This window comes from Anser cygnoides, chromosome 10 (assembly GCF_040182565.1).
Source record: "Anser cygnoides isolate HZ-2024a breed goose chromosome 10, Taihu_goose_T2T_genome, whole genome shotgun sequence".
Classification (NCBI taxonomy): domain Eukaryota; kingdom Metazoa; phylum Chordata; class Aves; order Anseriformes; family Anatidae; genus Anser; species Anser cygnoides.
The window spans coordinates 1,193,468-1,215,900 of record NC_089882.1 but is presented as its reverse complement, the minus strand read 5'-3'; the positions used below and the strand labels follow the sequence as shown (position 1 = coordinate 1,215,900).

Sequence of the window (22,433 nt, the reverse complement as noted above, 5' to 3'; positions counted from 1 at the left end):
CGGAGCTAAAAGTAAACTAAAACTACCTCCCCTGCCCTGAGTGCTGTGGAGGAATGGGAGCTGCGGTCAGCCTATAATACTTTGCCTCTGCTGCTCCTTTACATTCACTCTCTTCTCCTGCTCCAGAGTGGGGTCCCTCCCACGGGATGCCGTCCCTGCCAGGCAGATCCCATGTGGGTTTCCCACAGACAGCAGCCCTTCAACAACTGCTCCAATGTGGGTCCATACCACAACTTCCATCCATCAATAGCAAATTGCTCCCACACGGGTCCCCTGTGGGTGGCAGCGCCCCCCAGATCCCCTGTTCCTGCATGGGCTCCTCTCCACAGGCTGCAGCTCCAGCTCGGGGCCTGCTCCTGCTTTCCTTCAGGCCTCATTCACCTGCTCCACCGGGAGCTCCTCCATGGGCTGCAGGGTGGCGATCTGCTCCACCGTGGGACCCCCGGGCTGCAGGGGGACAGCCTGCCCCTCCATGGGCCTCTCCATGGGCTGCATGTGCCTGCCCTCCTTTCTCACTGGCCTTGGTGTCTGCGGGGTTGTTTGTCTCTATGTTTCCTCACTCCTCTCTCCCAGCAGCATTTTTTTTGCTTTCTTCAGTGTGCTCTCCCAGGGGCACAACCGGTGTCACTCACTGGCCTCGCTCTGGCCAGCGGCGGATCCCTTTTGGAGCCATCTGGAGAAGGCTCTGATCTAATACGGGGCTCTGCTCACAGAGGCCACCTCTGCAGTCCCCCTTGCTGCCAAACCCTTACCACATAAGACTAATACATCTCTTTGTATGTCTAAAAGCTTTCTGAAGGGCTGCTGTTTAAACGTTCAGGATAAATTTGCCTATAGATTGGAGTTGAAAAATTCTGGGGCTACAAAAGGGATTAAAATGGTTATCATATGGCAAGCCATATCCAGTTTTAATCCACGTAGCTACGTATTTTGGGATTCAATTAATTTTTTGTCTTTTGAATAGAAATTTAAACAATGTAATGTGAGCTTTCTAAACTGTTTATGGGGCTTTAGCAAATCATCAAATGCTAAAATTACGGTAAAAGAAGCTGCATAGTAAATACTTTAAAGTATTACTAAGAGAAATAGTAAAATGCTATTTTCCTGTATATTCAACATTTTACTTGAATTAGATATTTTACTGTAGGTAAACTCATATTCTGACCTATTTACTAGACTGATCTGGTCTACAATGTAAGTTTATATAAGCTTAAATGTGTGGTATGAGACACATGCAGGTAATTAAGGCAATTCTTACAGTTTGTAAAAATCATAATGCATCCATATAACATATTAAACAAGCAGTAATTAGAAAGAAAAAAAATTAACATGCAGTTTAAATAAAATATTTTGGGGGCTGCAGAAGATACACAATGTAATAATATGATTACAGTACCAGAAGAGAGGAAAATAAATTTTCTTTAATTATTTTCAGCTTAACTTAGCATGTAGTGTAGAATATGATTGTCAGTTAAATTTAACACCATGTCTGTACATATCTGTATATTTTCTCAGTAGCAACAGAAATTAGAATAATAATTCTGAATGACCTATATTGCTCTATTCACTTATGTACTAGTTGTAGAGAGCGACATACTGACTGACCAATAGCATTGATTAAAACATAAACTATCCAATTAAAATTTAAATATATTAATGTAAATATAGAAATTATTGCCACTCATGTCATTTAAGTTGTATTACAACTTCAGATTTTATAATGATACCTATGTAAGTGGATAGGAAGTTTCTGATGATTGTCAAGGCTTGGAACACGTACCTGTGCAGTACTGCTAGATCTAGCAATTAGTTCTGAAGCTTTGATCAGAGAGGGGAACATTTTGATCACTGTATGAATTTGAGAAACTTGAAAAACCTCCTAATAAGCCATTCACTGCCAGAATAACTATGCAGTCCAAATGTTGGTAACCAGTGAAATATAGCCACAAATTTTAAATAAGCATAGGAAATCATCCTTCAGGCTAACAGTTTGGTGCTGTTGCCCATCTGTTTATTCATCCCTCATAGTGTCAACTGTAGAGGTCACGTATAGTAGTATTAAAGAAGATAATCTTCAGACCCTTTATGTGTTTTTAAACCAAAATATTTGCAACAACTTGAGTTGTAAATCAAATTAGTGCACAGAACACACATGATATACAATGAGAACTAGATTCATTACGCCACTTTATACAAATTGAGTCAGTGTTCCCAGTAGAAGAACCTAGCAGTGCAACTTGAAGGTCATCCTCAAACATAAAACTTAATAATCCAACAATCATAAAGCCTTATTGTTTTGAAAATACTGTTAATTATTCTGCTGTTAGTAGTACTCTAGGTATTAGCCTTAATGCTGATGATCCCATTTTTAGAAACTTTTATTTTTAGTGTTTTCTGCATCTGATAAAAAGACTAAATATTCTGATTGTAATGTAAATGATGTCTCAGTATTACATGATCTTTCTCTTTCAACCATTAGTTTTATTTGGAGTTGGCTCTATTTAGAAAAATATTCCATTTCCGTGCTTGAATGTCTACACAGGTTTTGATTAGGAAGGAAATATAAAATGTATAAAAAATAAGAGAATAATTATTAAAATAATTTTATATGGAAATCTAAATATAGTAATGTTTATAAATAATATATGCTTGCATATATAAACAGAACTATGAACATCTATTTTGCACTAACACAAGTAATAATGAAAACAAAACTCTCTCCCTTTAATAAACACACATGCATGAATCACACATGCAAAATTATGTTCATCATGTGTGGAATTAGTCTCAATTCGTGGAATTAGTCTCATTTCGTGAATCTGTTCTGCTTCGTCAATCTTCAGCCACGTGGTTTATTTGTAAAATTAGCATAACTCTTTTTAAAAGATACATAATTATTTATGAATAACGTTTCTAACCAAACCCTGCATTTATAAGAATCACTCTGGATAGTTTAAATACAATCTTTTCTATAAACATTTTGTATTTATTGGAGAAAGAGAACACTTAGTTTATACAATTAAAAGAATCACTGGCATAGAGTCATGGAGTAATTGAGCCTGGAAGGGATCTCTAGAGATCTAGTCCAACTGTGTGCTGGAGCAAGGTCAGCAAGAGCAGGTTGTCCTCAACTCTGTCCAATTGGGTTTTGAATATCTCCAAAGATGGAGACTCCACAACCTTCTGGGCAGTGGGCTTCAGTGTTTAATTGATCAGTATTACAATAAAAAACTGAGAATATTCCTGCCAATATGGATTTCTTTTTTGTTTGCTTCAACAATGTTGAGAGAGCAGTTGCAGACGAATGCAACTTAACCATTTAATAAATTGAATGTATTTAGATTTTTGTTGTCGTTTTTAACAATTCTCCATTTAAAAGCAAGATTGCTAGACAGTAGATTAGAAATTAATCCTTTACATAATTAATCTTGTACTTTAGAAAATGTAAAACCTTTGAAGGGTGGTGCCATTTTATTATGAAGATGTTTGGAATATATATGTAATTCTTCAGTGTGCTCTGCAATTTCTTAATTCCAATCTGATATCTTAAATCTAATCTGATATCTAATCTGAAACATATACTATTTTCTTTTTTTTTGCATTTTCACAAGAGCTAGCTTCTTTTCTTTCTGTCATCTTTATAGAATTCTTTAGAAGGAAAGATCTAGGATGATAGTTTTCATCTATATTTTATGACTTTTCTCTATAGCAACATTTACATTTCCTATGAGTGGAATACTTTGTATGCAGCGCAGTCTATCTTGACTGAAAATGCTGTAGTTACTGCAAAATATGTCAAAGCTCGGTAAAACAATTACATGCACAAAGAAAGATTTGGTGTTGAAGTCCTTGAAAAATCAAATGCATTTCCCTTACAGATGTTGGCCCAGTAAGCTGCAGGTTATTATCACTCTCAGTATTTATACTGAAATCTTAACTTCAGGAACATCCCAGTAGGAGGTTGCATTTTGCCTTCCTGTATGCACATAATTACCTCTGGTGCCTCTAGTACTTACATGGGTCTAAGAAGAGGAGAATTAATGCATGGGTTGTACCAGAAAAATTGTCAAAATTGTAACGTTTAAATGATGTATCTCATACCAACTAAGTGTATTTTAAAGCAGAAAATCTACATTTTCTGCTAAAAATTGAGAGAGAGTTTGAACGTTCTTTCTATACTCCCCCAGGTTTTTGCCATTTGGGGAAAGATGTGTGAAAGGAAGCCTGTTTAGCAATGTATGACATGTTTTCTATTTCTATTCAAGAGAATAAACTGTTATCTACCCCTATATTTAATTACATTGCATGATGCCATAAAGAAGTAGCCTACATTATAGAGTATCTGGCACATATATACATTGTCTCCTCTTTTTTATCTCTTTTCTGAGGAGCTTCACTGATGTCTTCCTTTTTGCTGTGATGTTAATTATAGGACCTACATGCTTGCCACAGTATTTCAGATCTTTTCCTGGAAGTATATTTCCAAAAAGTTGCATACATTTAATTCTAAATTCAGTCAGTACGTGAAATGCGAAATGAATGCTCCTGTCAAACCACCAGAAGCTTAGCTATGCATAGACATTAAAATTAGTGCAGCCCAGAAACTACTTACAGAAATGGCTGAACTATCAAAACTGTATTCATAAAAGTTGATTTCTTACTGTATGTAATGTTGTAACTTTTGTACTTAATTTCAATTGTTTTGTATTGTATCTGATTGTGGAACAGTGAAGTTAGTATGGATGTTACCACTTTTCTGAGACTGGTGACGTATTGAAATGCCTGGCAGGAGAATAGGACTGCGGGAATGAGGTCAGTGAATGTAAAATCAGAGTTGCTTTATTTATGAATACTTTAAATGAAATGCATTGCCAGAGTTGGAATAACTTTTTGACAAATACAATTTCATGCAGTCCTTAGAAAAATAGAAAACGGAGCATTAATTTCATAGTGATTTATATGTTATTTTTCTGTCTCTAGTAGTAGAACTCTTTTTTTTTTTTTTTTTGTATAATCAGAAATTAGTGTAATTTAGTCTTTCAGGAGACATTACTTTTTAATTCTTCAAACAATTGGAAGGTTGAATTCTAATCCAATGGAACAACAACTTTATACTTGTTGTATGTTTTCCTGCAAGGCTTCTAGACTTGGCTTCTTGGAAATTTAGGACATACAACTACATAATGATTTGAATGCGTTGATGAAACGCCCATAGAATGTTTTAGAAATGTATGGTCATTTTGTTTGGGAATTACTGTGAAGTCACTTACAAAATCATGGCCCTTTGTATTTACGTAGATCCAAACTATTCCTTCCACTAGAAATCAGGTACTATATTTGAATACTTTGAAGTGTCCAAGTGAATTCACTTATGCAGGAATTGAGTAGAAGAGTGTTTACTCTTCTATTGGAAAATATATCAAAATTTAAAATGTCCATAGTATTTAAATGGAGAACAACTTATAGACCCTGAGAATGGTTAGGTATGCAATAATGCAAATAAATAAATAATAAAAAAAGTATTTGAAACATAGGTACATTTCAAGAAAAAGAATATACTGCAACATTGAAAGAAAACTATAAACATAATGTCACATAATCATAACTTTCTTATTGGAATGTTTGTAGGCTGTTTAAGTTGTCAGATGTTAGAGCTCCATTAGAAAAATAAATTGCTTAATTAAAAGTGCAGTCAAATATTAATCCCCATTATTCTTGCTAAAGGTGTTCATATTGCGGTATTATGTCATATTATAGTGTAAGTATAGTCTAAGCCTGGGTTTCCAAGATATCTGAGGTTCACTGGCGTTTTTTTTTTTTAATCGGAGTCAATTATTTGCTACAATTTGCAAAAAAAAGCAGAATAAAGCTTGATGGTTTCTCTACCATTTGAAAATAAATTATGTTGTGTTCTCTAGAAGACCTGATATGTGTACGTGATAAGATTATTTATTCTTGAGTTCTTGAAATTGCAAATATAATGAAATTTGTTGCCACTTTAAACTAAGGTTCTCTTGTATTAAACTAAAAGATACAGATTCTAGGGTTTCTCCAAACATATTTTTAGAAAGGTTTTGAATGGTCTGAAAGACTTCACTGATTAGCACCTTCCCCGTAACTGATTCATTATGATTTTATTGTATTTTCTGTGGACACTATCAAAAAAGGAGCAATCACACAAATAAAGAAAAGTAAGTAAAATGAACAAATCAAAAGTATGCAATTGCATTTACAGAGAACTTTTATTAAGTAAATATTAATTAATCTCATGAGGTTTTAGACTGGCTATTAGGAGGGGAATATCAAGGAAATTAAAATTGTCAGGATCAGGCCACATGTGTACCAGCTGAAGTAATGCATTCTTAATTCTAGATCCTTTATCCACTGTGTAGCAATCTGAACAAAAAGTACAAATATTACAGATAAACATTGGTTTCTTCTTTGGTTCTAGCTGTCAAACATACTTTCTTTTTTTTATTATTATTATTTTTTATTTTATTCTTTAAATAGAAAAAGTATGGACAACGTAGGATTTAGAATCAAAGCAATGAAGGTAGACACCTTTGGTGAAGTGCTGGGTCTGAACGGATTACCCACTGGGTCTTTGAACTCCTTTTTGGAATTACTGCCAGCTTGCTGTTTAATGCATTTGACAACACTTTCACTTTCTGATTTCTTGCCTATGTCGATGAAACATGCATAGTAACTCAGAAGAGAAGGTCATAACGGTGTATAAGTTTTAAATGTACTTTCTAGTTGGAAACAGATGTAAGCAATAATCTGGCTCAGGTTATGGCAACGTAAGTGGATAGTTAGAAACCAATTGATTCACTGAAGGCATGTTGGACTAATGAAAGCCATCATGCTATAGAAAACATGAGTAAGCAGATGAATTTGGTGCAGTGTACCTGGTTGAGAGCTCAAGCATGTTGAATGAATAATTTTACTCTGGAGAGGAGCCTTTGATAAAGTAAAAGCAGAAATATGTATTCCAGGTATTAATTAGATTTTCAGATCCATGTCATATAATGAATTTATCTATACAGACCTTCAGTTTTGACATCAGAGAATGTTGAAACTGCAAATACCTAAATCATATTTCATTTTTCATACAAATAACATTGAGTTGAAAATATTTTAAGCAGCTGAATCAAAAGAAAATCTACCTGAGTGTTTTTAAATGTTACCTTAAAATACTGATAAACTTTTTGGAATCAATCCAAAGACTGTTATATTTTGTAATTTTAAATGTCATGATTGTTCCCTATTCCTGAAGAGTAAATATTTTCAGGAATATGTTTTATGTTATGTTTAGAAGTTTAAAATCCTTCTGCAAAATTGAAGTCTAATTATTCTTAATGTATTATGGAAACACCAGTCCGAGACAAGAGGGTCACCTCTGATTGCTGTTCCTGATGGGGATGTTGTATTGTATTCAGTACTGTTTACACAATCCCTTGCTTTCATTCTTACTCTGATTCACCAGTGCTGTCTTGTCATTTGGGGTTTGGGTGTTTTTGTTTTGACTGCAAGCATCATAAATCAAAGGTTTCTATTTTCCGTTGTTGAAAAAAGTGTTAGCAGAGATCTAGTCAGTGCTAGTCTTCAGAAGGGTTCTCTCAGGCTGCCATGCTGTTGGACAGAAGGGTTAGAAGTTTGTTAATTACAACTCAGATGTTATTCTCCCTTCCATACACTACAAGATCTGGGAAGTTAAGACAAGTCTGCCACAGACTTCCTCCTGCACCTCAGCCACAGCCATTTTAACAAAGCTGGTAAACTTGGAGTGAGTCAAACAGATATAAGCCCTACCATGTATCTTCTTTTAGAGGTGATCAGCAGAGGGACGAAGAGACAGTAACGGAAAAACAAAAAGAAACATTGGGTACTTGGGTGTGGTTGCACCTGAATAAAGTCACCAAAATGTCGCAGTTTTCTATAGGTGCAAGTAGAATAGAAAGCTCTGCAGTGTTTTTTAAGGGTCAGGAGAAGATCATACAGTTTACTGCAAAACTGCCTCTTGGCAGTGTGTAAAGAAAACCCCAGGAATCAGAGGTACCTGCTGGGTTTTTCACAGAGACATGCAATTTTTAGACTATGCAATAAAGGGTCAGACCAGAAGACTATTACTGTTATTGTTAGGAAAATTATTTGTTTCCTATGGCCTCCCAGAAGGGGTAATGTCAGACAAACCTCTATCATTTATTTCAAAGGAATTTGTACCAATTATTAACTGAATTGCTGGCATAGAGATCCTGTAACAGCCAAGTTTCAAATCAACAACAGAATGCAGATTTATCTGGCTGCAACAAATACAGGTTTTTTTTTTTGAGGAAAAGACTGTGAACTTGGATTTTGAAGCTTAGGTGAAAAGTGACAAGAGTACCAGCCCAGGAAAAAGCCTATTGGAATGTAAATCTTGTCTGCTGCCCCTGTTATTCTTAATCAAGGCTTTGACTACTCATCTTTCAGAGCAAAGAAATACTCTTAATTTTATAAATCTTCTAAATGGGATTGACATACTTAATTCAGCAACAAGTAACAAATAATATGGGACTCTGATTTGCAAACTCTTCTTAATGTGCTCTTGAAAATAATCCCAGTAAAGACATAGAAGTAGTTTATTAAATGAAAGCATGGAGCATCTGATTTGGTTGGTAATTATCAGTAGGAAATCCTTACTTGCATTCCATGTGACTGTAACTCCTTCATGTGGCAAAAACTGACCAAGCCATAGTAGAAGAAGAGATGTGCTTAAACAGGAGTAAATTCAAGTTCTGAAAATAATTAGTGAAAGTTGCATCAACAGTACTAATAATTTTCTAAGGATTCAGCTACAAATTTGAGGTCCCAACAGAGAATTGTGTATGCGCACACATTCATAGTTGCTTCTTTTGATCAGGTTTTTGAGGTTCCATCCCTCCCCCCTCCCCAACCTGGAAGTAAGACTTTCTACAATGATTCTAATATTGCGTTTGTTGCCTTGGTTATCTTTACTATACTTCAAGCACTGTTTTGTAGACTATGACATACAAATTAGCTGATTATGAAACCACCTGAGTTTGCTATGCATAGCGGCTTGTGCAAAGTTCTTTGAAATTTGTTTGGAAAGTGGAAATTTGGATATGATTCTTTACTGCACCTGCCTTTATGTAGATAACAATGAAAGAATACTCAAGATTTTTTACATATGTTGTACAAGAAGGTGGTATTTAAAAACAAAAAGGCAAAAATGGCAGCATTAGAGAGAAAAACAGTTTCAGTGCTGCAACAGAACATTCAAAAACTGATATTTCAACTTTCTCTTTTTTTTCTGAATGAAAAAATAAAAAGCTGACTTCTCAAAATTGTTGACTAATAAGTAGATAAACGTTCAGAAAAAACGTTCAGAAAAGCTTTAAGCTGCTTTAAGTAGTGCTCTAAGCATCTACACACAATTTAGCTAATGTATTTAAAGTTCAACAGATATCTGCAATTTCTGCAGCAACCCTTCTACATCTTTCTTTATTATCTATTATTTTAAAAAGTCTTTCAAGAAACACATATAGGTCACGCTTCAGTGTAATCATCACTTGTATTTCACTATTGATGCATTCAGGTTTTAGGATAAAGGGAATTTATATGCAGCAATTCTCCCTGCCCCCGATTTTGTTATGCTTTATATTGTGAAAACAGAGAGAAATTGTGACAGGTTGCTTTCAGGATTTGTGAATTAGGCATCAAAGGTGACAATTCTCGTTCATGACATACTAATGTGGGCATTAGTTTGTAGCAGAGTACTATGAGGAAGTTGTTTTTTCTGTCTGTTTTAATTATGAGCAATGATAGAAGGTCTTTCAGAAGATCACTAGAGATCTTGAAGATCTTTTGGCATTTGGTATTAACTCATGTGCCTGTTTCTGTGTTCAGATTATGCCTGTAAAGAAGCAATTTGTATTGGAAATTTCTTGAGAAGGTGGATTTACTATAAGGCTAAATTGTTGTGTGTGGTGAATTTCTCTCAGAGCTTGAAAGTAAGAGGAGAAGAATTTGGAAAAAAGTGAAGAGTTTATTGTGCTGATAATAGTTTATTTTTCTGAGTTCCTCTCCATAACCTCCAATGAGTTTTCTTTTTCCTAAAGTGGAAACAGAACTCATTTTTCAACTCTGATAAATAAGATGTTTGGTGTGTAATAGAGTCTATTGCCTGCTCTCCAGGCCTTTTAATGTGAGTTGGTACTGTACATACTTTGCACACAACCAGGTATGAACGCCTAAGAACACGTGTGATACAATTATGCATTTATGCATGAACACCACGTATTGGCATGTATGTGCATATAATCATACTTGTGTTTACACTACAGACATGTTCTTCTATGCATATTGTATATTACGCATCTATGACAGAATGTTTGCATGAAGTCAGTAGCTTTCTATTACTTACCATTTTGTTTTTCTTTCCTTTGTCAAAGAATACAACCTTCTACTTTAATACAACAAACCTCTCCTAATGTCCATTTCATTCTTAGTAACTGTAGGTTTAGAACTTTACAAACCAAGAATGGTTGGTTTTAAAACTGAAACTACATTTATGTTGTATTATATTTGTGTACAGGAAGATGAGACTACTTCACAGTTCAAATGTGATACCATATCTGAAAACAGTCCTTATCTTAGTGCCATGGTATTTAACAAATTGCAGCACGCTTTTGTGATGCCTATAATAATATAATATATTTAGCTCAAATAATGAGCTAAATTAATATAAGCCCTCAGTAAGTTGAATCAATTGGCACTGTAAACTTAGTTTCTCTAGTTTCTTTAATACTTTGTTTTTTATTGTGTTTGTGATTTTTATGAATACAACAACTGAAATAGCTCTTCAAAATAATTTAATTTGTAATGATTGCTTGTTCTGTTTTGTTGTTTTCCAGCTCCCTCAGGCTCAAAAGGTAAAATATTTTACTCAAATCTTAGTTACTCAAAGTAGCCTACAGTCCTTTGCGCTTCTATGGTGTTGTGAGTATGGTACAGTGGTGATCAGTGAAACAGTTTCACTGTATTGGGGATCTGGAGTTGAAACAGAAAGAAAAGTAGCTGACATAAAGGCAATGATGTGGCTAGCTAAGGTAGATGCTGAGATCAGCTCTTCAAACATATGAGCTATCTGAACACGATAGGCATATAGTGGCCTACAGCTTGAAAACAGCAGGGTAGCTATTTTATCAACATTTTGAAATAATAATAAGAAAAAAGAAATTCAGCCCATTACTCTGTGAAAAATCTCTGGATCATTTTGTCTCTTACAGAAGACTGCAGAACCCACAGTGTAGCTGGTACCCTTTCACTGCTTCCCACTGTATCTATCAACACACCTTTGAATACATCCAACATTTGACCTTTTTAATAGGTTGCACACAGTTTTCATATAATTTTCATATATTTTTTTCATATAATTCTCTTTAAACAACTTTTGCATCAATGTGGTATGTTACCAGAGCTCACCACTAGACATGAAAGCACAATAATTGTGGCAAACTCCAAGAATCGCTTGATGCTTGTTGCATCGTTCCTGTGTATTTTACAAATATAATTAAAGTTTCCAGAAAACATAAAATCTAGATGCCGGTTTGTTCTTTGAAGTATTGAAATTAAAAATTTCATCAAAGGTATTGGGGGATAGCAATACTCAATGCAATTCATTCTTGTGCTAGGTAAAACACCTTTAATAGGGAATGTCATAGCAATTAAGAAATTAAAAGTCACTGTTAATAACAGTCTTTGAATGATGATAAAATTTCAGTTTTTAATGAAAGCTCTAGATCAAGTCATCTTTTGCAGAATGGTTAGGGCATCCATGGACCTCAAAACTTTAAAATGGTTAATTAATGTATTCTGTGTTATAATTTAAAAAGCAAGAAATCTGAGCATAGGAGCTTGTATTTTTATAATGCTATGTATATTTGAAATTTCTTTGCTTATGCATCTCAGAAAAACCTGTTTTAAATCTTCAGGTAACATGGTAGCCTGTGACACTGGGCTATGTCCATAGTTTGTTTTTGTGCGTTGCAGAGCCTAGGAAATGTGACATTTTGGTAACAAAAAATGTTCTTGTTTTCTGGAAATAGATGGATTTAAAAAATCTTCTGTTTACAGCTTTCTGAACAAGTAGAAGGACTAAAAGAGTGGAAAACTTTTATTTATTAATGTTAACCTACTTGTTTAAAAGTGTATGGCCAAATGCCTCTCCTAACAGTTTACAGAAAGAAGCAGGGTGAGGCTAAAATATGCTGGTGGGGAAAGATATAACCTATCAGGCTGTTTTCCAGTGTCTTGTGATGCTGTATTTTAGATTTTGAGGTCTACAATTCTGAGCTATTAAATTGTGTAGTGGTACAAATTAGTCAAGTTCGAGATTAGAAAAAAAAAAAAAAAGCAATAATTGTCATGGAAGACGATAAATGCCAGTTTTCAGTATGATACCCCTTGAACAAACTAATGCAGTACCAGAGCCATGTATTTTGTGTGTGTGTGCATAATGTCTGGTTAACTGTACCCTACTTTCATGTAGAGAAAGAGGAGGGGGTAGGAAGGAATGAATGGGATGGAGAGGGAGGACAGATACAAGTAGTCCGTGAGGACTTTTAGTAACTTTATGCAAGAGTAAGCCTTTTCATAAACATAGCCTGTTAGCTTTATAAAGGTTGTAGGCTTTGGGTAGAATATGATGTTTGTTATTTCTTATTGACAGGCTTTCCCTGTTCCTAATGGACTAATGATCTTTATGAGCTACATGTGATAATCAAAACTTTGCCATTCTAGTTTTCTCCCTGACCCCAGATCCACGTTATTTGAATCTCTGTGCTTTTCTCTTGGATTCCCTTGCAGAGCCTCTCGGTGGCAGTGTGCTAATAATGTTTTGGCTCAAAACCTCTCTCTAAATCTACCCCCCAGTCTCCTCCATGCTCTTCTATCAACTAACCCTAAACAGATGCTTCATAGCATTATTCTTCTCATACCCTTGTTAGAGGTCATTGTGACACCATTCGAGCCTTGGAGTTGACTTGAGTGCATCGAGAATTAAGGTCACTTCCAGCTATTGGGGCTTGCTGTTCAGTCTTAGACTGGCCAAGAGTTTGCCACAACTCTGCATAAAGCAATGAAAAATCTACTTGTTGTTTAACAGGAGCTACAATGTGAAATGTCAGACACAAATAGGGCTTTCTAGGTGGCAAGGGTTTTCTCCCATTGCATGCCACACACACACACACAAAAAAAGACTTTAATATCCTGGCATTCTTCTAGCGGGCCAGAATGTGGCAAACAACTCCCAAACCAGAGAATCTCTTGCTATCTGCAAGGTGAAGGGAAGCAGCATAGGGCTGATGTATAATGCCTTTATGAATGACTTAGTCACTGGTGTACATGTTTTGCCATATGGTGTCTGAACTTGCACTGTATTTTTGTTGGAATCTATGTATCATCTTGCAAATGTTTTTTCTATAAACATTTCAAACAGTCATGTCTCTCTAAACACGTTCCCTTTAATCTTCTAGTGATCTGAAAGAAAAATGTGGCATTCCAAGTTTACCTTTACTATTTTATATCCACGATAAATACTTGGTCATCTTGATGAAATGTTACGCCGTTTATGTGAAACATTTTGCGTACAGTCTTCTCAGTGTCTAGTCAGGGTTCTATGGTAATTAGCTGTCGATCTTGAAGACCTGTAGGTTTTAGTTCGTCTGTGGCAGTTAAATAACAAATTGTTGAAAATTCAGAGTTGGTGTGTAGATGAAATCAAGTATGAGGAGTGTAAGTTGGATGCCTGTTGAACCATGATATTTGTCTTGAAAAGATTTTTATGATATTCCCTATACTTAAAATAGATAATGTCACAAAACAAAAAAAGCCCCCACCTCAGAAAAAAAAAAAAACACACACCATAATTTCAAGTGAAAAGATGCTGATTTAATATGTTTATGCAGCTTTCAGAAGAAAATATCTAGGAAGAGCTAATGTAGCTAAAAGAGTACTACTATCCAGAAAAATGAAATAAAATAATGCAAATTTCATATGTCATGTAATCTATGCTGCTTTTCTGCATCTTTCTAGGTAGCCATCCCATATAATTGTGAAAATGAAAATAATAATAAACTAATAACTCAAATTTACCAATATTCTGACATTTTCAGTTTGGTTTCCAAAATGACCCTTATCTTTGAAACACTTTTGAAAAGCAGTTTTTGTATTCATGGATGAGCAAAAGCTATTCCTTTTTAATAGCTTGAAAAGGTGTTTTGTTTCCTTGTTGGAAAGCTTTACTTGCTTTCTTGAACAAACACAGCAGGATTCAAAAACTGTTGTCTTTCTCCTGCTGTGATGTTTTGTTCTACTTAGCCTGTGCGAAGAGGTAGAAGTGAATAAATTAGACACACCAAACAGAAGCAGATATTTGGGTTTAGGAACATAAAGTTTTTAAATGATTCTCTTATGAATAGAATCATATTTCTTCTGTATAGAAATGTTTTGATGATATTTGTTGCCCAAAAGTTCCTGACAGCTTTCTTCTCTCTTTCTGTGTTATCCCTTAACTTCTGTAAGTAGTGCTTTGCCCTCCTTTTATCTTGATGCTATCATCTTTCAGCCATTTGGGAGCATCATTTATCATTCCCTGCATCATTTACTTTCCTGTACTTTGAAGTGCTGAATTAACTGTCACTGGGAATAGAAAATAGAAAATTTGTAAAGCTGCTGTTCCACTGAAGTCCATGACTAGTAATTTTAGCATTTTTATAAAATTATAGGCGTTAAATTGAATCTAATGAAGTACAAAATAATAATGAGCAAACATTTTGACCCTGATTTATCATTCTTTTGTCTCTGTTGCCCACTGAGATGTTATCTTTCAGTTTTATAATATATATAAGTTGAGTGGCCCATTCAAAAAGCTGCATTAAAATTTTCACTTACATGTTAATCATAATCTTAAATTTAATTTCCAAAAAAATTCTCTCACACTCCTCAATAGGCAAATTGATATTTAGTAGCATTTTTGAGTCAGCAATTTGCCAACGTTACCTAAGTAAATATTTTAAACTGATATTTTTTGGTGTTTCATTTCTGTATGGCTGAACATAGAAATATCCCAGGAAATTAATACACTCACACAGGTTCCTATATTGTTCCAGGCCATAATTTAAATCTAAGCTAAAATAATAGCTATTCCTTATTCTTGTAGTCTATATAAAACAATTAAGTGGTCAAATTCCAGTTCTCTGATGCTTCCAGCCTGCCTCATGACTTTATACTCAGCACAGAAAAGTACAGTAGTCCCAGGAGAAGATGACACCAGGTGAAACAAGCCTACATGAGTGGGGAAGGGAGGAGGGATGGATTGGGAAGGTGACAGGGTTATTCAAGAAAATGAAGAAAAAACAAAGCCTCAGCATGAACCTCATACTTCAGGTACATTCCTATGGAACTGCTGTCTCCTCTGGGTAAAGTTTCAGCATCGTGGCAGTCACTTTGAACATAGGCACCTTGTCAGAAGGTTTGCAGTATTCCTATGCCCCACAGTTTCACCCCACTTTAAGTCCCTTTGAATGTAGCAATGTTTTTTCCACCACTTTTCAGCTTTTGCACAGGGCATATGGCTGTATGGGCAATGCCAGCAGACCTTCACTTTGACCTGTCTCCTCACTCAGTTCCCTTAATCCTATTTCCTTTCAGACCCACAGCCCAAAGCTTCTGGTGTCAGCAGAGCTGCACAACCCTCCCCAAACACTTGTTCAAGTGCCTCTGTTAAGCCTCACCATATCACCTAACCTCGCTTCTTTTTTTTAATTATTATTTATTTTTTTAAATTTTGATTCAGAATTTTAGCTCCAATTTTAACCTCTGTCGCGTAGATATAACAGCCTACAGAATTTTTCTGCCTTTCAGTCTCTAGGTAACTTAATTAAATTCTGTGGAAATCAAAGCTCCTGTTGTGGGATGGTGAAAATCAAGTAGGAGCCATGTAGATCCAGGGAGAGTAGAACTCGAAGGAGTATTATTGGGGTGGAGTAAGTTTCTTCCCTTTATTCTAAACATTCAAGAGTCATTAGTCTGGGAATGCATTTTGCCTTTTTCTTGAGATTTTTAGAGGTTTGTTATTGTTTGCTAAGCATGTTATCAAACCAAATGTCCAGGGTCACTGCTCCATGGCCCTTGTATGGCTTCCTGCCTGAAAACGTTCTCATTACGTCTTTGCAATGGATCAGCTTTCTGGGGCAAACCACTATTATTTCATCCATCATTTCAGACTGTAGATGATAACTTAAAAAATCCTGTGTGTTTTCCTCAGGGGTCTAGTTTTAGTTGTTCTTGCCAATGTCATCCAATGTAGCCTAGCAATTCTGAGACCAAATACACCACTGGTGTAAGTTGAGGAAACTGCAAGAACTCCCTTTTTTTTTTTTTTTTTAAATACTAGATGAGTATGTTGAAAAACAAATAATCCATAGCACAATTCATCCAAACTTCAGATGAAATGAACTCAAGCATTGAAATAAATGCGTTTTTACTGTGCCATTGTAATTCCATGATTTAGAAAAATATAGGAATAATAACAGTTAAACTGCTTGTATTTACATGGGAATATATTTCCAGACTTGAAGGAATAAAAAACATCTGAGTTTTGGAGCTGTACAGGTCCTCCCAGTATTTTACTACTTTTAGTATGATCTGGATCTAGTTTTCCATAAACATATGCAGGCATATTCATGAGTCCACACCTATGTTTAGTATTTCATTGATTTTAATTCGCATGAAATCTTATTGTACTAATTTGAAGTTTATATAGGTTTATTATCTAGTGAAGCATTGTCAAATCACTGGCATTTCATAGCTCTTCAAGACTAATGTTGCATTAATTCTTTCTTGTGATTCCTCCACTTAATAAATGGTATTTATGGCATTTAAGTAGAATGGAGTTCTGCTTAAATGTTCCCAAATCGCCTGATAGAGGAGGCCTACTGGCTTTATTTATGTGGTAAAACAGATGAGACTATCTTCTGCTAAGGGCAAAAAGGAAAGAAAATGAATCCTGAGTGGAAGCTAAGCTCAGATAGAGATTAAATTGAGGTTTGTTTTGTTGTTTTTGGTTTATTAATAAGTCCTAGAGGGAATGATGTTATTGTGAGTTGGTATTCTCAAGAGAAGATGAAATAACGTATTCAAATGTAGAACTAAATCAGAAATGAATAGATCAGCAGAAAGGTAGAAAATGGAAGATTTTTGAAATGGCTGGTTGAACAACAGCTGTTGCAATACCAAAACTTAATTGTGCACTGGCAGTACTAAAGAGAGATGCTAAGTGCATAGGATGGAATCCTTTTCTCTGTTACCTCCCCGAGGATATATTTGAATATGTGAAACTACCTTACTGAAAGAAAACTCTGACAGTGGACACGTGGTCTGTCTGGCTTCACGAGTTCCCAGATGTACCATACCTTTGCCACGAGAAGAACTGCAGTAAGCCCTCTCCCATCAAGTGATTGCTTTCACATTACTCTGGATAACTTATTCCAGATGAAACCACTGGTGTATATGACAGAAGCCAGTCAAGTCTCATACATTGCTGGGGACTCCCAGACAGATGTGCTGGTCCTATCCTGTCAGAGGAAACAGCCAGACCAATATTGGTCAATAGATCTAGTCTGACTGTTAGAATAGTGGAGATCACTAAGGTTTGAGAGAACTACATTTGGAATGGAAGCACAGACTGATTGTATTTGTTAATGAAGGAAGATGCCTTCACATCTGAACTGGCATAGGCAGTCTGTGTCCCCTCATAAAGGTATCTTCCCGATTTGTCGTGGGAAATGTTGTTTACTGCTCTCATCAGCTACAGTCCTTAATCAAAAAGAATCACCTAGAGAACGACCTAATCGCATTTGGGGCAGAAGAAACTGAACTGAACTTCAGGTTGTTTATTTTGTTTTCTAAATGGTGACCACTGTGTTTTATGGGGAAGCCTATTTCTCCATATTACGTTCCATGCTTGCAAAATAAAACATTCCAATTTTTTGAGGGATAAACAGTTTCTTGAAGAAAATGCCCTTGGAATTCCTGTGATAAGGTAAACTCGAGAGGTTGTTTTGAAATGTGTAAGGTTCGTGTAAACATACTAGTTTGGCTTTGGAAAAAGCAGGAACTTGTAGCTATTCCACAGGAAATAAATACCTAACAGTGTAAGGGGAAGTTGAAAGGACAAGCACTTAGTGCTGTACTGCACACACTCAAAATTCTGTATTTAGCATGAAGATGATTCCACTCTTCAAGTGGAGACTTGCTGATGTCAGATGTCTAGGATAGTTAGTGCTTTCATAAATATATATCTAAATAAATATAGAAAAGTATATGTAAATATAAATAATTATTCTGTAAATATAAATAAATAACACAGGCATGCTCCCATTTGCCTTTCTTAAGAAATTATTCTACTTATTCTCTAAGAAAGTGAGTCTAAAACCTGTAATATGGTTAAAAAAAAAGTCATTTATTACATGTTTTTCCCATTTTTATTTTTCTGCCCCAAATTTATGGATCCTTACATTTTTTTCCTTGTTTCGTTTGGCTAATCATGAGTTCAGCGCTGACTGAAGCATCTGACAATGCTGCATCCATTTTTTTTTTTTTCTGTGCTGTTTTTCTTCTGTTTTCAGTAATTCAAAACCAAGAATTTGAAGAAACTAAAGTTTACACCCACTTCTGAAAACAGCAAATATATTCTTTGAAAATTCAAAGAAATCTTGACAGGCTTGCCTATGTAGTTATATTTAAATAGAACTAAATTCTAAGTTAGTGCACAGATGCTATCATTGGCTTAAAACTATTAAACTCTTTTTCAGTGATAACTTTATGGCAATATTTTCCCAATATTCCTAAATAAATATATATATATATATAAATATATAAATATATTCCCAATATTCCTAAAAAGATGACAGCATTTAATAGCTTTCTAGTATTTTCAGAGGCCTAATGAAATTAGATGCCCAAGTCCTGGTGGAGGTCAGTGGCATTTGGAAACTAAACATCCTAAAGGTTTCTTGGACACTGTGTTCCTAGGAAATGCCAGCAATAGCCAAATACATATATATATATAAAATTTGAGACTATTTTTGTACTATTCCACTAATTTTGATTTGGTTCCATCTTATGCCCTCCAGACTGTTGTGATGAATAAGGGAAGTGTTCAGGTGTATTTGAATACTGCTTCCTGTATTGTTTAATCTTATAGCAAAAGATGCTAAGCAATAAGATGTTTTAAAAGGCATATACCTTTTCCTTAGTTTACATCTGTTGGTAGCCTCAAGTGTTGGAGCTTGCCAGTAGAATTTTTATTTTCCTGGAGGTTTGGAGGTGAAGCAGTTTTTATTTCCTTGTCTTTTGCTTGATATTACATAACCTCTTGAAGGAAATCAAAATGTAATTGATATTCTGTTTAATAAGTAAGAGACAGGGCTTTAATGCCAGCCAGCACCCGTGTGTTTTGTCTAATATGGTGTCCCAGGTAAAGAATAGCTTAGACACTTCTTAGGGAGTAGAGAAACTGAAAGAAGCTTGATTTGTTAATACTTTGATGTGTAAAGAAGTATGATTAAGCACTGGAAAGAACAGTATAGGAACAGAGGGAGAGAAATGTAGGATTTTCTGTGAGAACAGAATGAGAATTCAAAACAGTGTGCTGGAGGAAATGTGAGTTATTAGTGGCTCTCCATCATATTAATTTAGATGAGGTCCCAGTATTTGTGTGGAGCCTTAGTCCAAATTAACCCTTATCTGTGAACAAAATGGATCTGCCAGCAGCATTTTGTTTGAGCAGAAACCATATACATAACTAACATAATACTGTGTGAGTATGATTTTATCAAACTTTACTCTGTTTCCTATGAATTCTGCCATCCCCCAGAATATGTGGGGGTTAGTAAAGATGAACCCAGTAAGCTTAGCATGTAGCTTTAAATCATTTTGAATCTCAGGTGGAGGAATAATTATGCCAAATAAAGCATGTCTTTATAAAAATGGCTGTAACTGTTAGTAGGTTTCTCCTAAGAGACCGGAGGAATAAAATTGGATAAGGTATAGCCTGTTTAGAGATTGAGATTAAATTTGTGTTGCCTCAGGTTTCAGTCATTCCCAAGGACCCTCCACTGTATGTAACTTGTAACCACCCATTTGGCGATGTTACTGGATTATATGGAGATTAGTATCATTCTGCATATTTGCCAGCAACACTAAAAAAAAAAACAACTGTTTCTGATGTGTAAATGAGTTATTTGTTAAGTGTTTAGAAGCATGCATATTGTGCTTATGGAAGAAAAAGAAAGTCATGTTTCAAGAGGTTTCCTGTAAGAAATGTTTTTTCTTCAGTATTTTTTTTCTTCAGTATTTTCTTTCTTACATGCCTACATAATTATTTTCTGAGCCTATGACTGTGATGTCCAGTAGATAAAACTGGGAATGATAAGGATTACCTACATATTCTTTTGTGGAGAAGAATAATAAATGAGTAACCAAAGAATTTATTACTCTTACTATTTATTGCACAATAATATGGACTTCTGAAATAAGTACAGTCACTCAGAAACTTTGTTTATATGTTATGATTTTCCGAATTTGATCTTTAACATTTTTCATTAAACATTAGTTTCTAATTAAGTATTTGCCGGTGATACAAATAATAATAATAATCTAGCTAGTACTGAGATATCAGTGATGCATGCTCATTCTGAATGTAAGGAATATAAGATTTTTTTTTTTAGTGATTAGAGAATGCTTCTGGTTTTATTTATTTTTTTCTCAGAATTACTAAATTTTTCAATCACTTGCATAAGCTATCAGAAAGTTCTGTTATATGTAAGAAATTGTCAGACTTAAAAAGCGACAATGCAGAATTCCTAGATCATGGCTTCCTTTGCAGTTTATTCACTGATTCTCACATACATTGCCTAAGCAGAAATACCCAGTGGCTACCATTCTACTATTTCAAAGTATTTCTACTAAAATATCATTGCCCAGGGAGTAAATTTGTCTTCCTCCCCAGGAGATAAGTCCTAAAAATCTAATAATTTTTGTGAAGCAAATACTGGAGCATAAGTTGGTAACTTGGTGAAATATCCCAAATACATGTCATCTATCATCAAGTTATTTGCTGATTCCACTTAAAGAAGTGGCCAACATCCTGCTCATCTACCAATCTCCTCCCTCTCCTCCCTAAAAAAAAAAAAAAAAAAAAAGGCATAAACAGCCCAAAAGCTACCAAAAAAAAAAAAAGACTGTACTTCTATGAAAATGATTGCATTAGCCAACCCTTACAGTTGCAGATATCATAATTATGGGGCAATCATTCTCTGCATGCTTCCATAGTTTGCTTCCATAGTTACTTTTGAGAGTTAATGATCTATTCTCTTTGAATTTTCCATGAACTCCAGACTGTTCTTCTTCCCCCTTTTAAAGAATTTCAAACACCCTAAAACTTTACTGACAAGTCCCTTGGCTGGAATCCTATCTGATAAATTGTTTCTAGCAATCTTTTGAGAATGAGTGGGCCTGTTGTAAAATAATACCATAATGATACGTGACAAATATATAACGTCAGAGATGAACAACCCTGGGCAATCATATAAAATCTCTAAATGCTCCAAGATGTCACCCCATAATCAGCAGAACGCTTTTTCACTTCCTGGTGTACATGTGTTCAGGACTGTTGAACATCATATCGCAGAAGGCTCCTCTCCATACAAATCATGTCAGTGTGCTTGAATGTATGACTCTGGCCAAAGAGAGTAAATTCTTAGCCTAGTTCAGCTGCTTTTGGTGCAACCCCTGGACTCTCAGTGTTTTGTTGGGTTGTTTTTCTGTGTGCTTGTTTTTTAATAACTTACTATTGTTTAACAGATCAAGGATCGTAGGGAGACTAGAAATATCTATACTTATTAAAATGAAAGCTAAACAAATTAAAATAAAAAGTAAAAAAAAGTATGGTCATGAGCTTGTTCCACCTCATGTTCCTATTGATTCCTTATCAGATACAAACCTTCTTGATCCTAAAACCCATTTGTTTTTGTCTGATGTCTGCAAACATTCCTTCTCACCATGAGACAGTGCCATGCTTCTGGAAACATAATTGTTTGGGAAACTGAAACCCTCCTCTGGTTTCAGAGACTGGGGGTTGCTGTAATGTTCTAGATTTTACTTGTCTAATTTATTAATGTGAAACATGCTTCAGAAATATCTTGGGTCATAACGTATGGTTTTTGTGTTCTGAAAATTTGGACAGTTGATAGCTGTTGCTTCATTAAAAAATAAAATAAAATTGTTAGGAAAAAAAAAATCAAAGTAGCACCGATTCTCAAAAATGAAAGTGTTATAAATACTGCCTGAGTACAGATGATGTGATA

General features: G+C 35.1%; 1 protein-coding gene across 23 annotated transcripts in view; it reads left to right on the top strand.

The window, feature by feature from the left end:
• The window catches only part of CACNA2D3 (calcium voltage-gated channel auxiliary subunit alpha2delta 3), a 531,247-nt gene that overhangs the window by 389,715 nt on the left and 119,099 nt on the right, over positions 1-22,433 (top strand). For 22 of the 23 annotated variants that reach the window (XR_007158072.2, XR_007158070.2, XR_007158069.2 and 19 more), the window contains one exon: positions 10,917-10,934. The exons of the other annotated variant lie outside the window; for it this stretch is intronic. Coding sequence is in view for 19 of the 22 variants with exons in the window: in XM_013188465.3 (XP_013043919.1) it covers positions 10,917-10,934 (18 nt within the window). In the remaining 3 variants the exon portion in view is untranslated. The remainder of the gene's footprint in view (positions 1-10,916; positions 10,935-22,433) is intronic. 23 annotated transcript variants of the gene reach the window in all.